General features: G+C 36.0%; 1 protein-coding gene across 1 annotated transcript; it reads left to right on the forward strand.

The window, feature by feature from the left end:
- Window positions 1-11,233: 11,233 nt before the first annotated feature.
- Window positions 11,234-14,400, forward strand: LOC145088975 (SPFH/Band 7/PHB domain-containing membrane-associated protein family). Its single transcript, XM_079027481.1, has 9 exons — window positions 11,234-11,602; window positions 11,813-12,056; window positions 12,162-12,311; window positions 12,875-12,932; window positions 13,032-13,124; window positions 13,263-13,328; window positions 13,573-13,664; window positions 13,884-13,943; window positions 14,066-14,400. The coding sequence occupies exons 1-9, from the start codon at window positions 11,388-11,390 to the stop codon at window positions 14,279-14,281; spliced, it is 1,194 nt and encodes a 397-aa protein (XP_078883607.1). The 5' UTR covers window positions 11,234-11,387; the 3' UTR covers window positions 14,282-14,400.
- The last annotated feature ends 9,476 nt before the right edge of the window (window positions 14,401-23,876 follow it).

A 23,876-nucleotide genomic window follows, 5' to 3' on the forward strand; every position in this document is an offset into this window, starting at 1 on the left:
AGAAGTCCAGCTGTTTTCTGAGTACATGTCAAAGCTAGTGGGAGAATAAGTGTTATGCTAATAATCATCATGTTAGTGGGAGCATGATTATTATGTTAAGTGTTAATTATAGAAAACAAAAGGGTTTCAATTAGGAAAAGTTGTTTTGCTGTAATTAAGGGAGAGGAAATTATACTTCATTTCAATTCTAAAAGCTTAGATTGAGATTTTGATAATCTTTAGTCAGGGATATATATATGAATTTTGTGTTGGAATGGTTCAACATAAGGAAATTATATATATATATATATATATATATATATATATATATATATTGCGTTTCCAAAATTCGATTACGATTACGACATCCCTCTTCATAGTCAAATTTTGAGAACATGGAAAATAAAAAATATTGTAGCAAAAGATTGGTCTAGTATCATGTCTTTATATGAGACATCATGAATCGTGTCCCATATGCTTCGGATATATGATCGATTGCATGTGCTATAATATTTATCCTTTCTAAATTTTTTGAATGCCTAAGGCATTAAGATATATAATTGGATATGACTAAAATGATTAAACAATTGTCGATGAAAATCTAAGGTTTACCAAAGATTGGTTGCTCAGAGATAGTTGGAAGTATAGTGTTGATTTTTGGAAAGGACCATAATTGACATATTCTGAAAAGAGGCAACTCTTGTTCAGAAGTGACAGTCAAAATGAGAAAATGGAAATATTCCCAAAGGTAGAATTTGTTCATTCAGTCTGTGTAAGACTAGTAAACTTAATGCAAGAAGGTTGTTCAAAGCAATGTACTTTGAATTTGAGACTTTGGTTCCATGGAATGCTCTCCATTGGGATACTCTGTAATGATTATTGACAAGACTTTGTGATTTTGTGCATAACCATTCCAGTTAAAGTTGGCTTTTCATATGAGTTCTGAGAGTTCTTAATTAGTTGCATAACAACTTGGAAGCAATGAAGTTAAGATTGCACAAGTTCAATCCATATGAGTCTGGATTTGTCACTAACCTTGTCTTGGGATTATGGTTTTGACAAATTCACATGGATAGGAACATATGCACCATAAAATCAAGTGTCATAAGGTTTGTCTATGATTCATGAACATGATGGTGAGGAAACGCTTTCACTACGTAGATCTTAAGTAGCTAACTGTTGTGATATTTGCAATTTCAAAGTCGTTATTGGAGCGTGTGTGGTTAACCGGCACACTGACATGGACATGTGAGAAATGGCAAAGGTCTAAACAATTGAGAATATGATTACGACATTCCTTTTCATAGTTCTAAAAATTGTTTAGACACACATGTGAGCTATCTAAGGAATGGTGTGTGATTTTGATAAAGTCTTATCAAAACATCTCGTATCAGAAATCTGAACTTTGGTAAGAAAGTCAATAAAGTATTGATTTCTAGAAGTTCAGCTGATTTCTGAGTATTGTCAAAGCTAGTGGGAGCATAAGTGTTATGCTAATAATCATCATGTTAGTGGGAGCATGATAATTATGATAAGTGGTGCAAGTTAGCAATGTTAATTATAGAAAACAAAAGGTTTCAATTGGGAAAAAGTTGTTTTGCTATAATTAAGGGAGAGGAAATTATACTTAATCTCAAATCTATAAGCTTAGATCGTGAGATTTTAATCAAATTTAGTCAAGTATATATATATATATATATATATATATATATATATATATATATATATATATATATATATATATGAATGTTATGTTGGAATGGCTCAATATAAGGAAATTCTATATATGGGTACATCATTTGCGTTCTTAAATTCGATTATGATTACGACATCCCTTTTCATAATCTGAATTATGAGAACTTGGCAAATAGAAATATTGTAGCAAAAAATTGATCTAGTGTCATGTCTTTATGTGAGACATCATGAATCGTGTCCCATATGCTTCGGATATAGGATCGATTGCATGTGCTATAATATTCATCATTTCTAAAATTTTCCAAATGCATGGGGCATTAAGAAGGGAAAAGATCTAGAATTGGATATGACTAAAAAGATTAAGCAATTGTCGAGGACAATCTAAGGTTTACCAAAGATTGGTTGCTCAGGGACAGTTGGAAGTATAATGTTAATTTTGGAAGGACCATATTGACATATTCTGAGAACATGCAACTCTTGTTCAGAAGTGATAGTCAAAATGAGAATATGGAAATATTCCCATGGGTGGAAATTATTCATCAAATCTGTGTAACATTAGGAAATTTAATGCAAGAAGAATGTTCAAAGGCAATGAACTTTGAATATGAGACTTCAGTTCTATGGAGTGGGTCTCCATTGGAATACTCTGTAATGTATGTTGATAAGTCTTTGTGACTTTGTGCATAATCATTACAAGAGGACCAATGCATATAAGTTTAGAATCTAACAAATTTCGTTAAATGGTAGGGATTTGGAATTCTTACATTTATGATAAAGATTTGGGATTGTGAAATGAGCATCGTTGGAATCATGTTTAATTGATCTATTTCACAAAGTAAAGATCATAGATAAACATAGTGTGCATGCTTGATGTATGGCATGACTAGTGTTTACAAAACATAGTTTACATGCTTGGAGCATGGGGAAACTATTGTTTTAATTCAAGTATAAAGTTGATTATTTGAAACATTATACAATGAATAATGAGTAATCAATATGGTGTTTAAATAAAAGGTGTTTTATTTACTCTCAAAGGTTCTTGGGACCATAAAGGATTAGTATTATTCTTGTGTTTCACTTTGCATGTTTTAACTTCCAGAATAACTAGGTTATTCTTTCTGAATGACTAAGTTATTCAAACCATCCACAGTCGATAATACATTGGAAGTAGGTATTAAGGCAAGACTGTCATGAATCGTGTTTGTAGATGTCCAAGGTAGTGGACATAGTAAGAGTTACTACAACATTCATGAGTACTCCTGGAATAGGGATTCGAGTATTGGATTCAACCCACGCTCATTTGAATCACTTCATGGATTTTATCACGAGTGATCATGAGACGATAATATCTTATATTCTTCAAACCTAGAGATATGAGTTGTTACTATGAGTTGGTTGTACATTGATTGCACGAAAACGCATTCAGTAACTCGATGTTATAAAACGTGCCTTTGTGTATGATTCAACAAGTAGTAGAACAAGCCATATGAGTCGAAGTTTATCCATTCCTTTTACCTTCGGGATAAAAGTGATATTTGTGGGCCCCTCGATGATTTGGTGATGACAAACGTAAGTGCTCGGTCGAGCCTGGACTGATTTGATTTGTTCAATTAGTCAGTCGTCATAAATCGGAAATCGGGAAACAACAAATGGACAGAGAGAATGATTATAATCCATGTCTCGGTCCATATGATATTTAGAATGGAGGAATATATGATCCCTTATCTAATGGACATGTCATTTGATTTGTTCAGAGTTTGACAGCGGCTTTAAGAGCTACGATTGCTAGTCGGGATCTTGGAGTCATACGCAATAATAGTTTTAGACTTATCCAAGTGGGAGACTGTTGGATTAGGTGTCTAAGCCCATAACTATTATTGGTATGTATTCGACCCGAGAGTAGCATGGTCCATTTAGGTTGCATATCATCAGGACAATTTGTTAGGATGGACTTTTGAGAAAAGGTTAGTTATGGTTTATTAATATATTATAAGTTATAATATATTAATATGAAATCATATGTTTTAATTATTATTGATCAAGAATTAATTTGGAATTAATTTATTGATCAAAAGATACTAATTAAATCTATGGGGACTAATTATGATAATTAGTTATATTTATATGTGTTTGGCTTGTGATACCTGTTGGACCAAGTTTATGTATGGATACATAAAGAGTTGGGCCACATGAACCATGGATCATAAAACCCATGGGTATGGATTTGGGTTATATCCATGACCCTAGAAATCCCACATATAAATAAATACTTCATTGCCCAAAATCACCACTTGTATCTTTTTAGAGTTCATGGTGTCTTTTGTGTGCATGGAGTTCTCTCTCAAGTTCATCCTTTGTCCATGGTGTGTTGTGATTCCATTTGAGGCTTCCACACTATTGGGGCTAAGCTCTTTAAGGCCAAATACACCAAGAATTCAAGCTCCATCAAAAGGTATGTCATGCTAACTACTATATTATATTTTTATGTTAAATGCATGCTAGTTGTAAGATTAATACCTTGGAAACCATTTGCATGTATAATTAGTGAAAACATAGATCCAAGGTATTTAGGGTTGTATGTGCACCATAGGATGTTGTAGTATACCAAAACCCAACACAACCACAAGGGATGTGAGCCACTTCTACGTGACTTTTACCGATGATTATAGTAGATATGGGTATATCTACTTAATCAAGCACAAGTCATAAACCTTTTGAAAAGTTCAAAGAGTTTAAACAAGAAGTGGAGAATCAGTTGGGCAGGAAAATCAAGATGCTTCGATCCGATCAAGGAGGAGAGTAACTAAGTCTTGAATTCCACGACTATCTTAAGGAATGCATAATCGTTTCGCAATTGACGCCACATAGGACACCGCAGTTGAACGGTGTGGCTGAGAGGCGTAATTGAACCTTGTTGGACATGGTTCGTTCCATGATGAGTCGTGCTTCACTACCTATCTCATTATGGGGGTATGCCTTAGAGATTGCCGCCCATATCCTTAACTTAGTCCCTACGAAGAAGGTTTCCAAAACACCTCACGAGATGTGGACAGGGAAGGCTCCCTCGTTGGCACATATCAAGGTTTTGGGTTGCGAGGCTTTTATAAGACGAGAGACTCACGACAAACTCGAACCTCGTAGTGAGCGGTGTATTTTTATCGGCTACCTACATAAATCCTTTGGATATCTCTTCTATAGACCGAGTGACAATGTTGTCTTCATTACGAGGAGAGGGGTTTTCCGAGAGCGAGAACTCATAAGCCAGGAGGACAGTGGGAGGCAAATCGATCTTGAAGATATTCAAGAGTCGAGTGATGAAGGAACCTCTAATGTTGGCGCTCAACTCGAGGAGGAAACTCCAGTTGAACCGATTGACGAGTCCTTACCTCTTAGATGTTCTGATAGAGTTAGGGTTCAACCCCAGTTTTATGGTTTTTATATTACTACCGAAGGGGATACGTTCATTAGTGATAGTACACTAGTGAATCTGGACGAACCTAACAGCTATAAGGAAGTCAATGTAGGCCCGGAGTCTACGAAGTGGAAAGAGGCGATGGACAACGAGATTCAGTCCATGTATGACAACCGAGTTTGGAATTTGGTTGACCATGTGCCCGGACACAAGACATTCGGGTGCAAGTGGATCTTCCAGAAGAAGACCGAAATGGATGGGAATGTGCACACATATAAGGCACGATTGGTTGCGAAAGGTTTCACTCAAGCTCCCAGAGTTGACTATGATGAAACCTTCTCACCGGTTGCCAAGATAAAATCTATTAGGGTGATGCTAGCCATTGCTGCATTTCATGATTATGAAATATGGCAGATGGATGTTAAAACCGCTTTCCTTAATGGGAAGTTGGCTGAGGATTTTTACATGGCTCAGCTAGAGGGTTTTGTCAATGCGAAGCATCCCAATAGAGTGTTCAAGCTTAAAAAGTCCATTTATGGACTTAAGCAAGCGTCTCGCAGATGGAATCTTTGTTTCGACAAGAAAGTTAAAGAGTTTGGTTTTCTACGAAGCGAGGATGAATCATGTGTATATGTCAAAGCCAGTGGGAGTATAGTTATCTTCCTCATATTGTATGTCGATGACATACTACTCATAGGAAACGACATCCCAACGCTACAGGAGGTTAAGTCCTGGCTCGGGAAGTGCTTCACTATGAAGGACCTCGGAGAGGCTTCCTATATTTTGGGAATAAGGATAGTGAGAGACAGAAGTAAGAGACTAATAGGACTTAGTCAGAATACTTACTTGGACAAGGTACTAAAACGTTTTAGTATGGAGAATTCAAAGAAGGGGGAGTTACCGATCCAAAGTAATGCCAAGTTGAGTGAGACTCAAATTCCGAGTACCGAAGTCGAGATAAAATGAGTCGAGTACCATACACTTATGTAGTTGGATCGATTATGTATGCTATGACTTGTACTCGCCCTGATGTGGCCTTCGCTTTGAGCATGGTCAGCGGATATCAAGGGAAACCTGGCAAAGCGCATTGGACCGCAATCAAGAACATTCTTAAGTACCTTCAGATGACCAAGGAATGGTTTCTAGTCCTCGGTGGGAGTGATGACTTAAAGGTGCGAGGGTACAGTGACGTCGGTTTTCAGACCGATAGGGACAACTACCATTCACAGTTGGGCTGGGTGTTTACCCTTAATGGAGGAGTAATGACTTGGAAAAGTTCCAAGCAAGAGATCGTGGCTGATTCAACGTGCGAATCAGAGTACATTGCAGCGAGCGAAGCGTCAAAGGAGGCAATATGGTTGAATAACTTCATTGGAGACCTTGGAGTTGTGCCAACCATAAAGGAGCCCATGGAAATTTTCTGTGATAATGAAGGAGTAGTTTCCTTGACCAAGAAACCGAGGGATCACGGTAGATCTCGACATATCGACAGAAAATATCACTTTATTCGACATCAGGTGGAAGAAGGACTCCTCGTAGTAAAGAGGGTATCGTCAGAGGATAACCCAACATATCCGCTTACGAAGGGACTGAGCAGGGTTAAGCACTTGCAGCACGCTAGGAGCATCAGGCTGAAGGACGATATTAGTTTATATTAGATAGTTTAGAAACATGTAATAGATAAACTGTAATTAACATTTGATGATTAAATAAAATAGTATTATTTATTAGTAATGTTACTGTCTTATGTTAATTGCTTACCTATTGTTTCAATTTGTATGTTTGGACTTCCTGAATAAGAAGAGTTATTCGAACCGTCCACAGTCGTTCATATGTTGGAAGTAGGTATGAATGAAGATTGTCATGAATTGGTGTGTAGATTGTCTAAAAGGTATTAGAGATAGCAAAAGTTTGCTACAACGTTCATGAGTGCTTATGAGTTTGATTTGAGCATTGGAATAAACCCACGCTTGTTTGAATCACTTCATGGAATTTATCTTGAGTGATCGCAAAACAATAATATCATATGGTCTTAAAACCTAGATACATGGTTTATTGTTTGCTAAATGGTTATGCATTGATAATGCGTAAACGCATAAGTAACTTGATGTTATAAAACACATTGTTGTGTATGATTTGGTTAGTGACTAATAAATGCATATAAGTCAAAGTTTATCTGTTCCTTTTATCCTAAAAGGGTAAAAGCGATATCAGGGCGCCCCCTCGATGATTTGGTTTAACTTATGTGTCGGGCCCATTCAGGGCTGAATTGATGTGTTCAATTAAGTTCTATATCAAACGAATCAGAGATCGAGAAATAAACTCCTGGACAATAAGTATGACTATGTTCCATGTAATTATCCACACGATATCTAGAATAGAGGACTATACGATCCCTTATCTAAAGGACAGGTTACTGATAAGACCAGAGTTCGACATCGTCTTTAAGAGCTACGATTGCTAATCAGATTGTGCTGACATTTGTAGTTACTAGACTTATCCAAGTGGGAGACTGTTGGATTAGTGTTTAAACCCGTAACTATATTTGGTAAGTACTTGACCCGGTTGTGCATGGTCCTTTTGGGTTGCCTTCACCATAACAACTTGACAAGGTGATTTATGGTGAGAGATAAGATATTATGGTTTATTAATATATTATAAGAATAATATATTAAAGGAGAAATCATATTATTTAATTAATATTAGTCATAAGTTAATTAAGAATTAATTTGGTGACTAAAAGAGAGATTAATTGAACAAAGGGGACTTAAATTGTCAAATGTGTGATAGTGGAATTTTGGGCTGGGAAACCTAATGGATTAAGGGGTGAACAGAATTATGATGGGAGCCCATCATATTTTCGTCCATGACTAGGGTTGTTCAGTATTTTGATAAAACCGAATTGTCCAATTGGACAATTTGGATTGGACTATTTGGTTCGGATATTTGGATTTTTGGATTGGTTTTCGACAAAACAGAATTATTATTTTGGATTGGTTATGGTTTATAAAATAAGAACCGAATAGTCCAAAAAAAACCGAATAATAGTTTATTATTTATTTATTTTTAATATATATCGATAATTATTTATTAATTTTGTAATTTATTTTTTGAAATAGGTTTAAAAATTTTCACCTAATAAAAAATATTAATATGCATTTTCTCTTAAAAGTTTTTTTATCTATAAAATATTAAAATATAATATATCTTCTTAATAGTTGTTTACAAAATTTCAAATCGTAACTAAATAATTTGTTTTTGTTTCATGTGTAAAACTCGGTAATATTATAATTATATGTCATTTTAAAATGTTTTAGTTTTTAAAAACCGAATTATAAAAATCGATCCAAACGAATCATAATTGGATCGGATCAGATCAGATTTGAATTTAGTTTGGACTATTCAGATTCACATTTTGAAAACCGAAATCAATTTGGATTCACTTGATTGGATTGGATCAAACCGATCCATCCAAACGAACACCCCTATCCATCACCTGTATTCCAGAAGGTTCCATGGGCTGCTTAGGGTTTAAGTTGTCCATTAGGGTTTTGATTGAAACCCTAACTGCCCACAGTATAAATAGGACCCTATGCATGCAATTTTCGGCCACTTGCTTTCTAAGAACCCTAGAGCCGATTTTGTGTGCCTCCTCCCTCTCTCATATACTATCCTCTTGCTAGTTGGTGTTTGTAAGACATTAGAGGAGTTACAATTGTGACTCTAAGCATCAAAGACAAAGAGATTCATGCAAGAAACAAGAGGTAATCTTCTAGATCTGATTTGGTTATTATAATTTTGAATTATTATCATTAGATTTAGGGTTTATAAGCCTTGGATGGTTGCATGTACAATTAGTGAAACCTATATCCAAGCATTAGGGTTTGCATTAGCACATATGAAAGTTCTTGTGGCACAAACCCATCAATATGTTCCGTGCATGACTCGAGGAGTTCGATCGTTCCACTTCCACTTCCCAGTTCCTAATCGCCGAATTTCATTCGACTCCTAATACAAATAAATATGTAAAATTGTAGAAGTGTTGATGACTACACAAGATTAACTGCTCTCAAGTAAACAAAAAAAGTATTGCTTTAACTCTACAAGTCACTTAAATTTTTACTTGAAATAATTTAATATATACTTATATGCACTTATTTTTTTCTAGTGGTTTGTAAGTGAGGGGATCAGTTGGACTTTGAGTTTTTTTGATGAGGCATTTTGATGTCTAGATTTTCTCATGCATGTTTGATTTGTTTTGTTTTAGAAACATTATTTATTAAACTATAATTGAAGTTTGTTTTGGAATAAATAGCGATTCATGCTATATATATTGTAATGGATAATTATAGCCTAATCTTATTATTGTAAATGGGTCAAGTAAAAATGTTGAAAATCCATTGATCCAATGAAAAACATTTGATTTAATTAATCAAAACTCTATGAGTTATGGGTTGAGTTTGGATCAACATTTCAAAAATGCTTAATAGGTTTGGATCAAGCCGATCCGCTCTAAATTTATTCCATTGCTAGGTCTAGTCGGTGCGGTGTTTACCGCACATCGCAGTGTTATATCATATACCGTAGTGTGCGGTACATTTATTTGAAGTGTAGACACCGCACCGATCGATCTTAGTGGTGAATATTTGGGTTTACCACACCCCCAATATCATATACTGGAGTCGTGTGCTACATTTACTTGAAGTGTAAATACCGCACCGACCCTACATTATTTACCGCACACCGCGGTGACACGTAGCTTGCTGTTCACTATTTGGATAAAACCGAATTATCCGATTGGACAATTTGGATTGGACTAATTGGTTCGGATATTCAGATTTTTGGATTGGTTTTCAACTAAACCGAATTATTATTTTGGATTTCAGATTGGTTTTGGTTTATAAAATAAAAACCTAATAGTCCAAAAAAACTGAATAAATATTTATTATTTATTTATTTTTAATATATATATATATATATATATATATATATATATATAGTTATTTATTAATTTTGTTAGTTATTTTTTCAAATAGGTTCAAAACGTTTCACCCCATAAATAAACATTAATATGTATTTTCTTACAAAAGTTATATATATATATATATATATATATATATATATATATGTATATATATATATATATATATATATATATATATATATATATATATATATACATGCCCGACCCTGACATTTTGGAGACCTTGTGCAAAGACTAAAGTGAGGCCCCATAAAAAAATTTATTGTAAATATTATTAACTACATTTGTTACTACTAATTCAAAATATAAAGTTGCTAAAAAACATCTCATAAATTCACTACCATAAAATAATGTCTTCACTCATTGGTAATCAAATAATTCTGTAAAACTGTTATAAACAACTTTAAAAAAAGGAACACATTACTATTTTCTAAACATCGACCTTGTAGTATTTTTAGAAGAAAATTCATCTATGACATTTTTTCTTACTTTTTGGCGAGTTTATAAAAAATAAAAACATTTTCTAAAATTTATAAAGAAAACAGATTTGCATTTTTTTTTGGATATAGATATTTTCCTTAAATTGTTGATAAATTTTAAATTTATGATTAGATTTTGATTTTTGTTGATTTTTTTTTAAAATTAAAATGCATCTAAAATTGGAACCAAATGTTACCGGGCTAATTTTATTTATTGATAAAACATAAAAATAGATTTCACAAAAATACCAATACTATAACTATAAATTATCCCAAAAATCGGAGGCCCCCCAAGATCGGAGGCCCGGTGCGACCGCACCGCCGGCACCACCCCAGGGCCGCCACTGCTTATATACCTTCTTAGTAGTTATTTATTAATTTCAAATCACAACCAAATAAATTGTTTTCGCTTCTTGGGTAAAATTCGATAATATTATAATTATATGTCATTTTAAAATGTTTCGGTTTTTGAAAACCGAATTATAAAAACTGATCTAATCGAATTGTAATTGAATCGGATCCGATAAGATCTTAATTTAGTTTGGACTATACGGATATATGTTTTGAAAACCAAAATCAATTTGGATTCACTTCATCATCGAAACGAATAAGGTTCGTAGGGGTTAATTTTTGGGTTTAAATGGGGCAGGACCGCGGGAGTGGGACGTGACTGACTTACGCTTTTTTATGGGTAGATTTACTCGAAGCGTAGACTAGTCTTGGGGAGCAAGACACAAAGAGCGACGTCTCGCCTCTTGGGTTTAACTAGGGCTTTTTCTCAATACCCCCATTCTTCCTGTTCCTATCTCCTTTCCTTACCATTACCAATTTGATAGCCATGAATCGGTTCTTGAGATCCCATACCGCGATTCACGCACTCAGATCACTCAACAAGGCTCAACAATCGCCGTTTAGAGCATTCTCAACTTCATCATCTTCCATTCTCAACCAATCATCTATCACTTCCTCTAATCACTCGTCACCTCATCGGCCGCTGTCATCCTCCCCCTCCAACGTCCGTCATTTCCGCTCCTCTCGCGATCCCATCAACAGGTAATATCAACCCATGTTACATATATTTCCATACAATCATATATACTCTTAATCATTTGCTAATTTTGAACCACACACGTGCTAGTGGATTCCGTGTGAAGCTAACAAAAACTATTTGGCACGCGTAATTTCATTCATGATCACGATTTTCGGATATATGAATTTGAATTTGATTGCTCAATGACATATTATGATTGATTGAACTTTTAGTTATGATACTCCGCCACCTGTTAATTGGGGCATCCGGATAGTACCTGAGAAGAAGGCTTTCGTGATTGAAAGGTTTGGAAAGTACGCTAAGACCTTGGAACCTGGGATTCACTTGTTGATTCCTTTTGTCGACAAAATTGCCTATGTGCATTCTCTCAAAGAAGAAGCAATTCCTGTCCCAGATCAATCTGCCATTACCAAGGACAATGTCAGCATCTTGATTGATGGGGTGCTCTATGTTAAGGTGTGGTGATGCAGATGCATTATTGGTGATTTACGATTTCAAATTTCCAGTTGACCGATTTAATGATTATTATTTCTGCTGGGTATTTGACTATCCTGAATACAGATCGTTGACCCTAAGTTGGCATCATATGGAGTGGAGAATCCACTATATGCTGTCATTCAGCTTGCACAGACAACCATGCGTAGTGAGCTTGGCAAGATCACTCTTGATAAAACATTTGAAGAAAGAGACACACTGAATGTAAAGATAGTGGTGGGTTTCTCATTCCATTTGTGTTTTTATTATATGCCATTTTTTTTAACTAGAATGATCTTAGTGTACTGCGCTAGGCCCATTTTTGTGAAATATATCTGTGTGCGTAAAAGCAGAATTGTATAGGAAGTAGGACCTTTAAGAAAACATACTGTCAGAACACATGATCCTTTAAAAAGTGTTCTACATATTGTAATTATATGTGGTATCTAGGACAGGTGAAACATATTTATTTGGAAGGCCATGGTTAGGTTAAAAGATGATTGTATTATGAAACCCATTAGGGTTTCATGCAACAATAGATATAATTGCTTCATTTGGATGCATATTTACGTTGTGGAATTGATTAAGCTTTGCAAAGATATTCTTACAATTCGGAAACTTCTTGGTACACTTTAATTTTGTAAGATAAATAATGGCTTAAAACACTTCAGTAAACACATAATCAGATCTCATTTTAATAATAATTTCTTCCTCTCTTTATCAATATGATAAAAAACAGTTGGCAGTATGAAAATTAATTTGAATAGAACTAATATCTGTAACAATGTATTTTTTTGCAGATAGCTATCAATGAAGCTGCAAGAGATTGGGGTTTGCAATGTCTTCGATATGAAATAAGTAACTTATATTATTTTAGTCGAACTTAATTTAAGTTGGTAATTTAAGGCAATACTTTGTTATCTCCAATTTTTCTTCACTAATGTGTTTTGTCTATAGGGGATATATCTCCTCCACCCGGTGTAAAAGCAGCTATGGAGATGCAGGCAGAAGCAGAGCGTAAAAAGAGAGCCCAGATTCTTGAGTCTGAAGGTAATAAAACCCTTCCACGCTCTGATATGTTTGTATTTAGATTTAATAAAACCCAGATTCTTGTATGTGTGTATGTGTATATATACACACATACATATATTATATTACAAGTGAGGTCTGTAATTTTGTATTTTTCAGGAGAAAGACAAGCACACATTAACATTGCTGATGGAAAGAAGAGCTCGATGATGTTGGAAGCTCAGGGTAAGTTGGCAACATATAAACTAAGCAGCATAAGTTTAGATGTATTCAGCAGATAGATACGGTTGGGCTTAATGAAAGACAATCAATCTGTATGGAGAAGGGTTTATGCCTTTATGGTGGGGTACTGGTTTACTTGTCATCATGTGAAGTTTACCATTTTAATGGGTTGGGTTCTGTTGCATTGTAAGATTGGTGATAAATGGAGATTTTTTAAGGTTGGTATTATTTTTTGTTAATAATTCAGGGGAAGCAGAGGCTATTTTGGCTAAAGCACAAGCAACAAACAAAGGCATTGCTTTGGTTTCTCAAGCCCTTAAAGAAAGTGGAGGAGTTGAGGTAAGCTCCTCTGTTCTGTAATTGCATAGTTTAGTCTTTTGGCCTTTTTAGTTTAAGATTTATGATTTATGACTCGTCTATATAAGATAGGGATAGGAATGGGATGATGTTTATTTTGAGCATGTCCAGTTTTTGGTTGTGCTTGTGGAATATGTGAAAATTCAGTTTAGACTGTCTGTGGGTGATGGTTGAAGCTGAAAGGTGGTTGGGTGTTTGCAGGCAGCAAGCTTGCGAGTTGCAGAACAATACATCAATGCTTTTGGAAATGTGGCAAAGGAGGTGAGTGGGTTTTTTTGCATTCATCATGCATTGCTTGCAATTTGCTATTTGCTACTTTTACTTTTACCTTTATTTTATTTTATTTTGTTTGTGGTTGTGGTTGTGGTTGTAATTGTATATAGGGGACGACATTGTTGCTTCCTATGAATGCTTCGAACCCTGCCAGCATCATGGCTCAGGCTCTCAACATATACAAAAGCTTAATCGGTCCCGGTCCTGGACATACCAGCGACTCAACAGCTGCAGAAGCCAACAGCACTAAACATGACACTCATTCTCATTCTAGCCTCCTAGGAGGATCACCAGTCTTTTCTCTTCAAGACAAAAGGAAGAATTAAATAAAATTCCATTCTATTGATAAACTACATAGCCATTCAACTTACTATTTTACTTTGTACTCAGTCCGATGAGATTTGGTTTTTGGTCAAGACAGCATGTCATGTCATGTCCCCCCCCATACACCTCGTTTTTTTTTTTTTTGCATATAGTTTCACTTTTTTTTAGTCTTATTAGTTAAAAAAATTGAAAAATGCAAATGTGATTTTCTATGGGTCTAGACAAACAGTTGAAAATAACCCAACCCTTTTCTTCAAGGATCATTTTACAATATGTCATCTTGGATTGACTGCTTGTTTGCTTCATCTTAATAAGAGAAGACAAAGAAGGCTTATGATTTTTTGAGTTACTTCCCAAAATTTGCCTGTTTTCCATGAATCAATCAAGTATGAATTGTTTTGCTACTGATTGATTAATTTTGTGTAATTGGCCGACAGCAATGGAAGAGAAGCTGTAAACATATATATCTTGAGCCTTTTGCAAACGAGAATTATGAATTATCGTTATTGATGTTAAAATTGTTTAAAGACGTAGTGCGTGCTTGGTAGGTAGTATGAACTTAAAGGAACATATGGTTTAACTACCAAAAAAAATAATTGTCAAAACACCCTATCACAAATTCACTTCGCGTAAGCTGGCAGTAGATGAAGTTTGAGGTGAATCCAACTGTGAAAGCATTTTCATGGCCAAAGCCGAAAACAACACTTCCCTAATATTCCACCTCCATTCAAGTCAAGGAAACATTCTTTTTAGGGTAAATATCGGTGTGGCCAAACTATCTTTCTAGTTATGGTTTAAATGGTTTCTATTATTTTTTTTTTTTCGCACTTGAGAGGAACAAAAACTTAAAAAACAATTTTTAAAGACATTTTGTTCAAAGTGGAAGGGATGAGCTAGTTAACACTATTCTTATTCTACTCATCATATTATGGACACACCTCATCGAAATTTATCCACCTAAAATGCCATGTAACTTTCTCGTTTAATGAGCTTGCCCTACAAAACACATTTTATAAAAACCCTCCGACTATCTTCAACCCCTTTTTGTCGTACTTTTTGTCTGCAAAATCACATTGTCATGGCGGTTTACATGAAGATCGATCTTCACTTTTGCTGGGTTTTTTATAAGATACCTCGAAATTAGTTATACGGATGGAGTGGAACAAAGGTTCGAAGATGTTGATTTTGCTGGAATGGACAGAAACGAGTTTGTTAACTTCCTACAAAGGTTTGCAAATGAAATGTGTGCAAATGTTTATTTTTGCATGCCTGGAAAAGACTTTCCTGATGGATTTAGCTACTGAAATAGACTACCAGGACTTCATTGAAGTTGGGTATGCTGTTGCTTGTGTCGTTGATGTATACATGGATCATATAGGTGTGAATGTGCAACGGTGGATTATTGATGAGCAACTTGATGAGAGCGTTGCGGAAGACAATCATTATGAGAGATTTGTGCAGAATTGCCCGTATGAACTGCAAGGTAATGTACACGATGACCTTGAACACGTAGATTGCAATCCAATGAATAAGACCATTAACGATGAGTTTTTGAGCAAACTATGCCCAAAAGTGCAGTCAACCCCAAACAGTCCACCTCATGAGCAAGCTATGACGTGTATGGTTTACTTGTTAAAACAGGTAGCTGGACCAATTTAGCCGGTAAAGTAAAACTTCGTTCCTTTCAAGTGTGAAAAAAAAACAATAGGGACCATTTAAACCATAACTAGAAAGATGGTTGGACCACATTAACATTTACACTTCTTTTTATTCTATCTATAAAAGCAACCTTACCCTTCTTTTTATTCTATATATAAAAGCCAGCTTCATCTGTGCTAGTACAACTCTTTGACACCCATTCATGATGCACGGTTCATTCATTCTTTGCCCGTTGGTTCCTCTATATCAACTGAAAGAAATTTGGGAAAACAAAATCAAGAATTCAAATTTCATGCTCGGAAGGAGTGGAGTTGCGTAGGTTTTTATCATATTAAATAATATACCTATACTTACTTGCATACGTCTATATGATTAATGACTAGAGGTTTAAAAGGACGAACGGTAACAATCCATATAGTCCTGACTAGGTTGTTTGAAACTTAAGCCTACTAATTAAGAGGACCAGGTAGATACATCATACATACAACTAACTAACAACCCAAATTACGCCATGGCATATACTCAAAGATGCAATATCTCATGTTTGCTAAAAAACACACACACATACATAAAAAGTAAGGGCTATCTTATCTTGATTCAGAAGAATGATACCAAACATCAAAAACTACTTCCTATCTTTCCTCATGTATTATATACAAATCCAAATATACAAAGAATACAAATCCAAATATACCAAACATCAAAAACTACTTCAAACCATTGTAATCAACATGAGTGTTGATTGATGGATCCATTCCTGAGGCTGAGGCTCAGAGGAGGCCTAATAAGACGAAGAATCCAAGGAGAATAAGCCAAAGTATGTGAACCAACAGAAGTGCCTGACCTGATACCGGCCCGCTGCCTCCATTTTCAAACTCACAAAACCCTAACTTGGCCACCCGTGTACCGGCACAGACCGCCTCCGCACATCCGCACCAATATGTGACATTATTCACGCCGCACACGGGAGCCGTTCTGAAGCACTTCACTGGGCATGACCCGGGAGTAATCGGGTCGGGACAGAGAGAGGCTGATATGTCATCGGATGGTAGCCGAAGGAAATCTCGATTGGCCGTGCTAGGGAGGGCCCAAGCGATTACTACCACGGAAATGATGAAAAAAGGGAGGGAGAGAGATTCGTTGGGCATGGTGACGGAGGCGAGCTAATCTTGCTCGCCTTGCTGCTCGAGATATTCCGATCGCAATTGAAACCCTAAAGCAGATAAAAGGAAGTTGGGGTTTCGGAAGAGCATGGATTAATGGATGAAGACGATTAACGGACAACCGGAGGAGGATATGATCGGTTATGCGCATTTTGCAGGTATTTGTTAACTTATTCCCGCTTTTACATCGTTGATTTGCTGGAATTCTTTCTTTCTTTCTTTATATTCTTTTTGGGAAGACGAACCAAACATGCAAAATAAGCAAACCACAAAATGGGTCCCTCTTTTCTATTATTTTTATTTATTTATTTTAAATTTGGAAAAATAACTTGTAAAGTTAAATGTCTTTATTTTTTGGGAAAATGTCGTATAGACCCTATAATGTTTTTAGGGTTTACCCATTTAGCCACTTAATTTATTTTATGGTTTAATAAGGGAACGAAGTATCTGTTACCTATCAATATAATCCATTTCACCTATTGTAGTCGATATATGTTGCCACATAAACCTAGCCTAACACGTAAGCGATGACATGACAAGAATTTAAAGCGTCGAACTACCGCAACGACGTCGTATTGAAGGCGAATCGTAAGGAGCAAGGATCGAATGTTCAAGCGCCTCCATATAAACTCAAGACTTCCTTGACCTAAAATAACACATCTGCGAACTACCACCGTCACATGGATGAGAATCATTCGAATGGTGTAACCAACGAAGACATGGCCATCAATCTACTGCAAATCCAGCTGAAACTGTCTCTTATACGGGAGGACATCCATGACCAGTTGCGTGAGCTCCGTCAGGCAGTTAATCGAGACTTGGATGCCATGAACCGTGAGGTCGATGACGTTCATGCAGGTCAGTTGGATATCTCAAATCTCGTTGCTGATCTTAAAAATCAGTTCGTTTCTCTGCAAGGAGCATATGTGAAGATGGTCTTCTAGCACAACAAATGTAAGAAGCTGAAGTATTGTATTGAGATTGTTGGTGTAGTTACTGTGTCTATGGTGATGTATATGTTCTTTAACTAAAAAAAGTTGTGTAGGTTGAAGCATTTCAGTCTTGGGTTTGTGTTTTGGTGTGTTATTTATGTTGTTTAATGTCAATATTAGTAGTAGATTTTGTGTGTGTTGCTGGCATTAGTTTGTGATGTTGGTGTGTAGATTTGATGGTGGTGTTGCCTGGGCTGCTGATGGTCATCGTTTTTCGATGAAGTTTTTTGTCGATGATCTCTGTAATAGGTTATTCAATAGCAGAAAGTGATGTAAACAAACCCATGGCTGAAATGTGTTTTAATATGTTATTATTAAAAAAAATTGTCTTACACCTGTATCTGTATGTGTGCATGAAAGAAAGAAACATTTGGGGATTATATATGTTTCAATAACTTGTTCCCAAGCCAATCATGTGGATGTCCAACGACTGGGACGGGACCACAAGCCAAAACAAAATGAATACACCTTTTTAATGCACATAGACAGGGACCAAAAATGGTGCAGTTTGGGAAAAGGGATAAAACTAAACAATACCTTTGCACACGGTGCATTGTGTCTGCTTGTCTGCAAACCTTTTTTGGAAAAGAAAAATAAAGTTTTCTAAAGATGGACTTTTTCATGTTAAATGGATTAAGTCACAAGTATTCTGCTTTTGACAATGACTTAATTACCCCCACACCCAAAATGGTCAATTAACAATGACTAAATTACCCCCACATCCAAAATGGTTAATTTACAAGGACGTAGTTACCCCCACGCCCAAAATGGTCAATTTACATTGACTTAATTACCTCCACATCCAAAATGGTCAATTTACAATGACTTAATTACCCCCACATCCAAAATGGTCAATTTATAATGACTTAATTACCCCCACATCCAAATTGGTCAATTTACTTTGTAATGACTAAAATGCCCATAAAACCCCTACATATTCGTGGCACGGGACAACAATAACATACCATATAGCAACTTACCACACAACAAAACAACATAGTAGACCATAAAAGAACATACATAGATCATTTGTTTATTGCAACACACATTCACTACAAATAACAAACAATTATCTAATCCAACTCCATGGCCGTTGCAAGACTGCTACCTTCACCTCCCACATTTTTTGCAAGCTTCATTTTAATGATTCTTTCTGACTTCTTTCGTTTGTTAGGCGGTTTAACATGCTTAACTTGATGAACACGAGCATTGACCTTCACCCCTTCCTCCCGTCCATTAACTCCCACCATCCGCTCTCCCTTACTAGTCCTCTCCAAAGCATCACTAGAATCTACCATTACCTCATCATCCCCAACCCCTGTGGCAACGTTTACAGACTCCTGCGTAGGTATAGTTTTTTGTTTCTTTGTTCCATTTTGTTTGGATGTCCCTACACCTTTACTACAAGTAGCCTTGTTGTGTCCTTTCTCCTTACATATGTTACAAGAAACTTTCTTCCCTACCTTGGAGACGGTGTGTTTTCCTATCCGTTCAGAAGCATCTATTCTTCTCTTTATTGTTAGTCTACCTGGCATACGTCTTTTTAATGGAGGCAAAGCGGGTATCAAGTCAGTAGAAGGCCACATATTTTTTCCATTCATCCCATGGATTGGCTGTTTGTAAGTATTATGGTATAATGCAGCCAAGTACATTGGATCTACATATAGACCATCGGGTGTGATATTTAAGTAGGCTAAGGTGGAAACTGAGTGTACACAGCCATATCCATTAAGTTGCCATAGCTTGCAGCTGCAATCCTTTTTTTCAACATCAACAGTAAACGCCTCGTCCATTTTCCTTGCCTCAAACTTCATTCCCCCACAAGATATGACCTGCCAATGCATATATATATATATATATATATATATATATATATATATATATATATATATATATATTTATGAAAACGCAAATATCATGAGATGTGAAGAGTAAGGTACTAATGTAATTGGATAAATGTACAAACCTTTGCTCAGTCTGGAGCATATTCAACCGTATTCTGATATTTGTACAAACAGAATAAGGATTCCATCCTTGTTCGGTTAGTTTCATAGTCACCATCCTTTGCATCACATATATACGAATGTCCTTTAACATGCTTATTATTGGTTTTTTCCAGGTATCCAAAATCACACTATTAAAACTCTCTGAAAAACCATTCTCTATTGACTCACAAGAATTATGAACTCTGAAAAAAGCCAAAGACCAAGTCTTTGGATCTCTATCCATAAGATGCACAATTGCTTCCGGATTTAATTTTCCAATCTCTTTCATAACTACATTAAATTGTGCTTCAGTTGTTGCCTTGCTCGCTTTCCAAAATAGATTTTCAAACTTGGATCCACTAAATCTCTTTCTAAAATTCGCATAGATATGTCTAGCACACTGCCTATGTTCGGCTGTTGGAAATACTTCCTTTACTGCCTCAATCAAACCCTACATAAGTCACATTAATGTTTGAAATTAGAATAGCAATTAGTAATTTTAGAACATGCACTAGTTTTGAACCATACCTTGTGTTGATCCGAAATTAGAACCAAACCATGTCCATCATTCCAACATTGCAAATCTTTTGAAAGAGTTTCTATGAACCATTTCCAATTCTCTTTGTTTTCCACACAAACAACTGCCCAAGAAATCGGGAATATTCCATTGTTAGCATCTCTAGCCACAGCACAAAGCAACTCCCCTTGACAAAAACTTTTCAGAAAACAACCATCTAGGTTAATGATCCTCCTGCATCCTCCACTCCATCCCTCTTTTACTGAAGCAAAACATATGCATATTTTGCTGAAATAATTCTTACCATCAGGCATTGAATCAACACAAATTTTAATTGTGGATCCAGGATTTGATCTTCTAATCTCCTCACCATATGACCATATTCTTGGATAATTTTCAGCTATTGTGCCTTCAGCTAGACTCAATGCGTACTTCTTGGCTCTCCTACACTGACTCATACTCACATTAATACCAAAAGCGGTTTTTACCCCCTCTCTAAGAAATCGTACGCTCATCTTTTGATTGTTATAAAATTGGTGCTTAAAGTGGGTCCCTATCCATTTGTAAGTCACAGTTGATCCGAATTTGAAATTTTTTGCACAATTATGCTCACCGATAAGAGACTTTATCTGGAAATACTTATCATCACTCATCCAAGAACCCAAAAGCCTAAAAGTACATTTTCCATCACAACATTTGACAAGTAATCGTCTAGTATCATTCTTAACAAAACATAATTGATAACCATTCGCGACAACATAGTTACAAAGCATGTGTTTTAATTTCTTAGGACTTTCAAACCTCATACCTAAAACAGGTTCCTGCTCCTTCCAATTAAGCTTATCATTGAAAATGTCTAGCAATTCGGGATAAACATCTTCATTGTCACCCATGTCTTCTTCGAAAGACTCACCTACACCTGCTTTCTCACCCATGTCTACCTGAATCTCATTACCCTTTATAAAAAAATGAGGCTTCTGATGGTCATCCCCATCGTCATCGACATCCTCATCCTCGTCGTCATCATCATCGCCATTCGCTTCCTCATCGATTGTGTCACCCACATCCTGATGCCCTGTTGCAACTTCCTTAACCAGTCCTGCACCATTAAGTACTTCTTCCTTTACGTTACCAACAAACTCGTCTTTGTGTTCATCCAACCATTCCTGTATGTTACTATTCCCAAAATGGTCTACATACATAGGGAGTATAACACCACATTCATATGCAATTGCTATGAAGTCGTAATAATCGGGGTCATTGCAAATTAGAGTCAAACCTTTTGGAAAATCAATATCAGGTTGGCAGTAATAAAGCTTCTCACACTTTTCCCCAGTGAACCTTTCGATGAACGCAACATACCCATCCTTGTCCATTCTTGTGAAATCGATGTTCGAAAACCTCTGAGTAATTCCACCGGTGTAGCGTATGGGGTTTCTGGCGAACATTCCTTGGAAGTGGACATGTACTTGTAAGAATACAGGTTCCATGCTTGAGGATTCAGAAGCAGCTCACAAAAAAGGGTTTATCGATGAAGTGTTGAACAGTGGAGGTAAAAGGGCTCTTTTATAAATCATATACCGACAGTAAGAAGGAAGCGACTAATTAATGACATGGCATTAGATGAAAGTCACAGTCAGCATCCGATGTGGTGTTAGTAGAAGGAGGTGGACTTAAAATGAATGGCTAACCCCTTCACAATTGAAATAAGGACTTAATCGACCAGACAAAGAGTAATTCGTTACCTTATTAAGCCACAAAATAAGTTAAACGGCTAAATGGGTAAACCCTAAAAACATTATAGCGCTTATACGTCATTTTCCCTTATTTTTTGTGTTTGTACAAAAAATATCATTATTTTTTTTGTAGAAAAAATACCATTAATATGTCTTGCATGTATACATTTTACCAATAATGTTCTTTCATTGTACATATCATCCCATTGGCAATCGGTTACAAAAGATAATACACTTATTTTTAAAAATTAGAAAAATAACATGGGTATGCAGAAATTATTAACGAATACATGGCTATTACACCTATGTATGTCTGTTTACAAGCTCTATTACATCTGTATCCCCTTAAACACTCTCGCTCGGTGAAAATTAGGGTTTTTCAAACACTCTCAAAATACTTCAACTGTCCTCATGTAATCGAAGATTCTCTTTGAGAAGTCGATGATGGCTGGTCCATCAAATGCAAACAAAGCAAGTTCTATTACAATAGATGTTCACTACGAGGGAATATTTTCCCCCAAACCTCTTATTTACTTCCAGCATATAAAAATGTCAATTTGAGATGTCAATTTTGGTGGAATAGAATTCAAGGAGTTCATTTTTATTCTTTAAAAAGACACTAAGCGGAGGTGTACTAATGTCTACTACTGTCTAGGGCATAAGTCACTAAGAGATGGGCTGAGACCACTAACAGATGATGATGATTACACTAGGTTTCTTGATGCTAGAAATGTTAATGGGGGGGGGGGATTAGTGTATACGTTAATCACTAGAATGAACCTCTATTTGACTGGATTGAGGAAGAGAAAGCAGAAGAAGGTGTTGATAGTGAAAGCTCTGATGAAGATACATATCTAGTCTTGTCTGATGTTCTATCTGTTGATCTTGAACCCGATGAAGAGGGAATACTGTGACATCCCCAAATTTACGGCCAGAAAAGACCGGTTTAATTTATGTTTTTAAAATAATTTCAGAGTAATCCTTTGATTAAAAGAGTTGCGGAATTTGTTCCCAAAGCACAATATGATAAAATAAAGTTTATCAAAACATTTCTTAAGGAAATGTATTTTCATTATATAACAAAACTCGGGATGTCATGTTCCGATACAGACCAAAAGCATAAACCGTACAACATAGACCTTACAACAGTTATTTACAACTACTGGTCTATAAACAAAATATCTTCACAAGTTGTCCAACTTATGCTCTCGCGCTACTACGAGTAATTCAAAGAAACTGAATGGGTCAGGCTTGGGATCCTGGTGAGCATATAAGGTTTTTAACCCACAATAAATAATTATATTTAATTTCACCAACCAACAATAACCCGATTACCCATTCCCGTTATCCTCACTTTACGTCCCTAAAACAACAACTATCACTAGGGACCTGGTCTAGGATTTTTCATCGGGATGGACATTACTGCAAAGGGGTTTCCTCGACAATAAATGTCCTAAAGGTAACCATGAGGGGATAGTGTACACCGGTGAACACATCGTTTACAACACCTACAGGTTATGAACCTGCCAGCGTTCCACTGGACGG

This window comes from Lactuca serriola, chromosome 2 (assembly GCF_051521515.1).
Source record: "Lactuca serriola cultivar US96UC23 chromosome 2, Lser_US96UC23_V15, whole genome shotgun sequence".
Classification (NCBI taxonomy): Eukaryota; Viridiplantae; Streptophyta; class Magnoliopsida; order Asterales; family Asteraceae; genus Lactuca; species Lactuca serriola.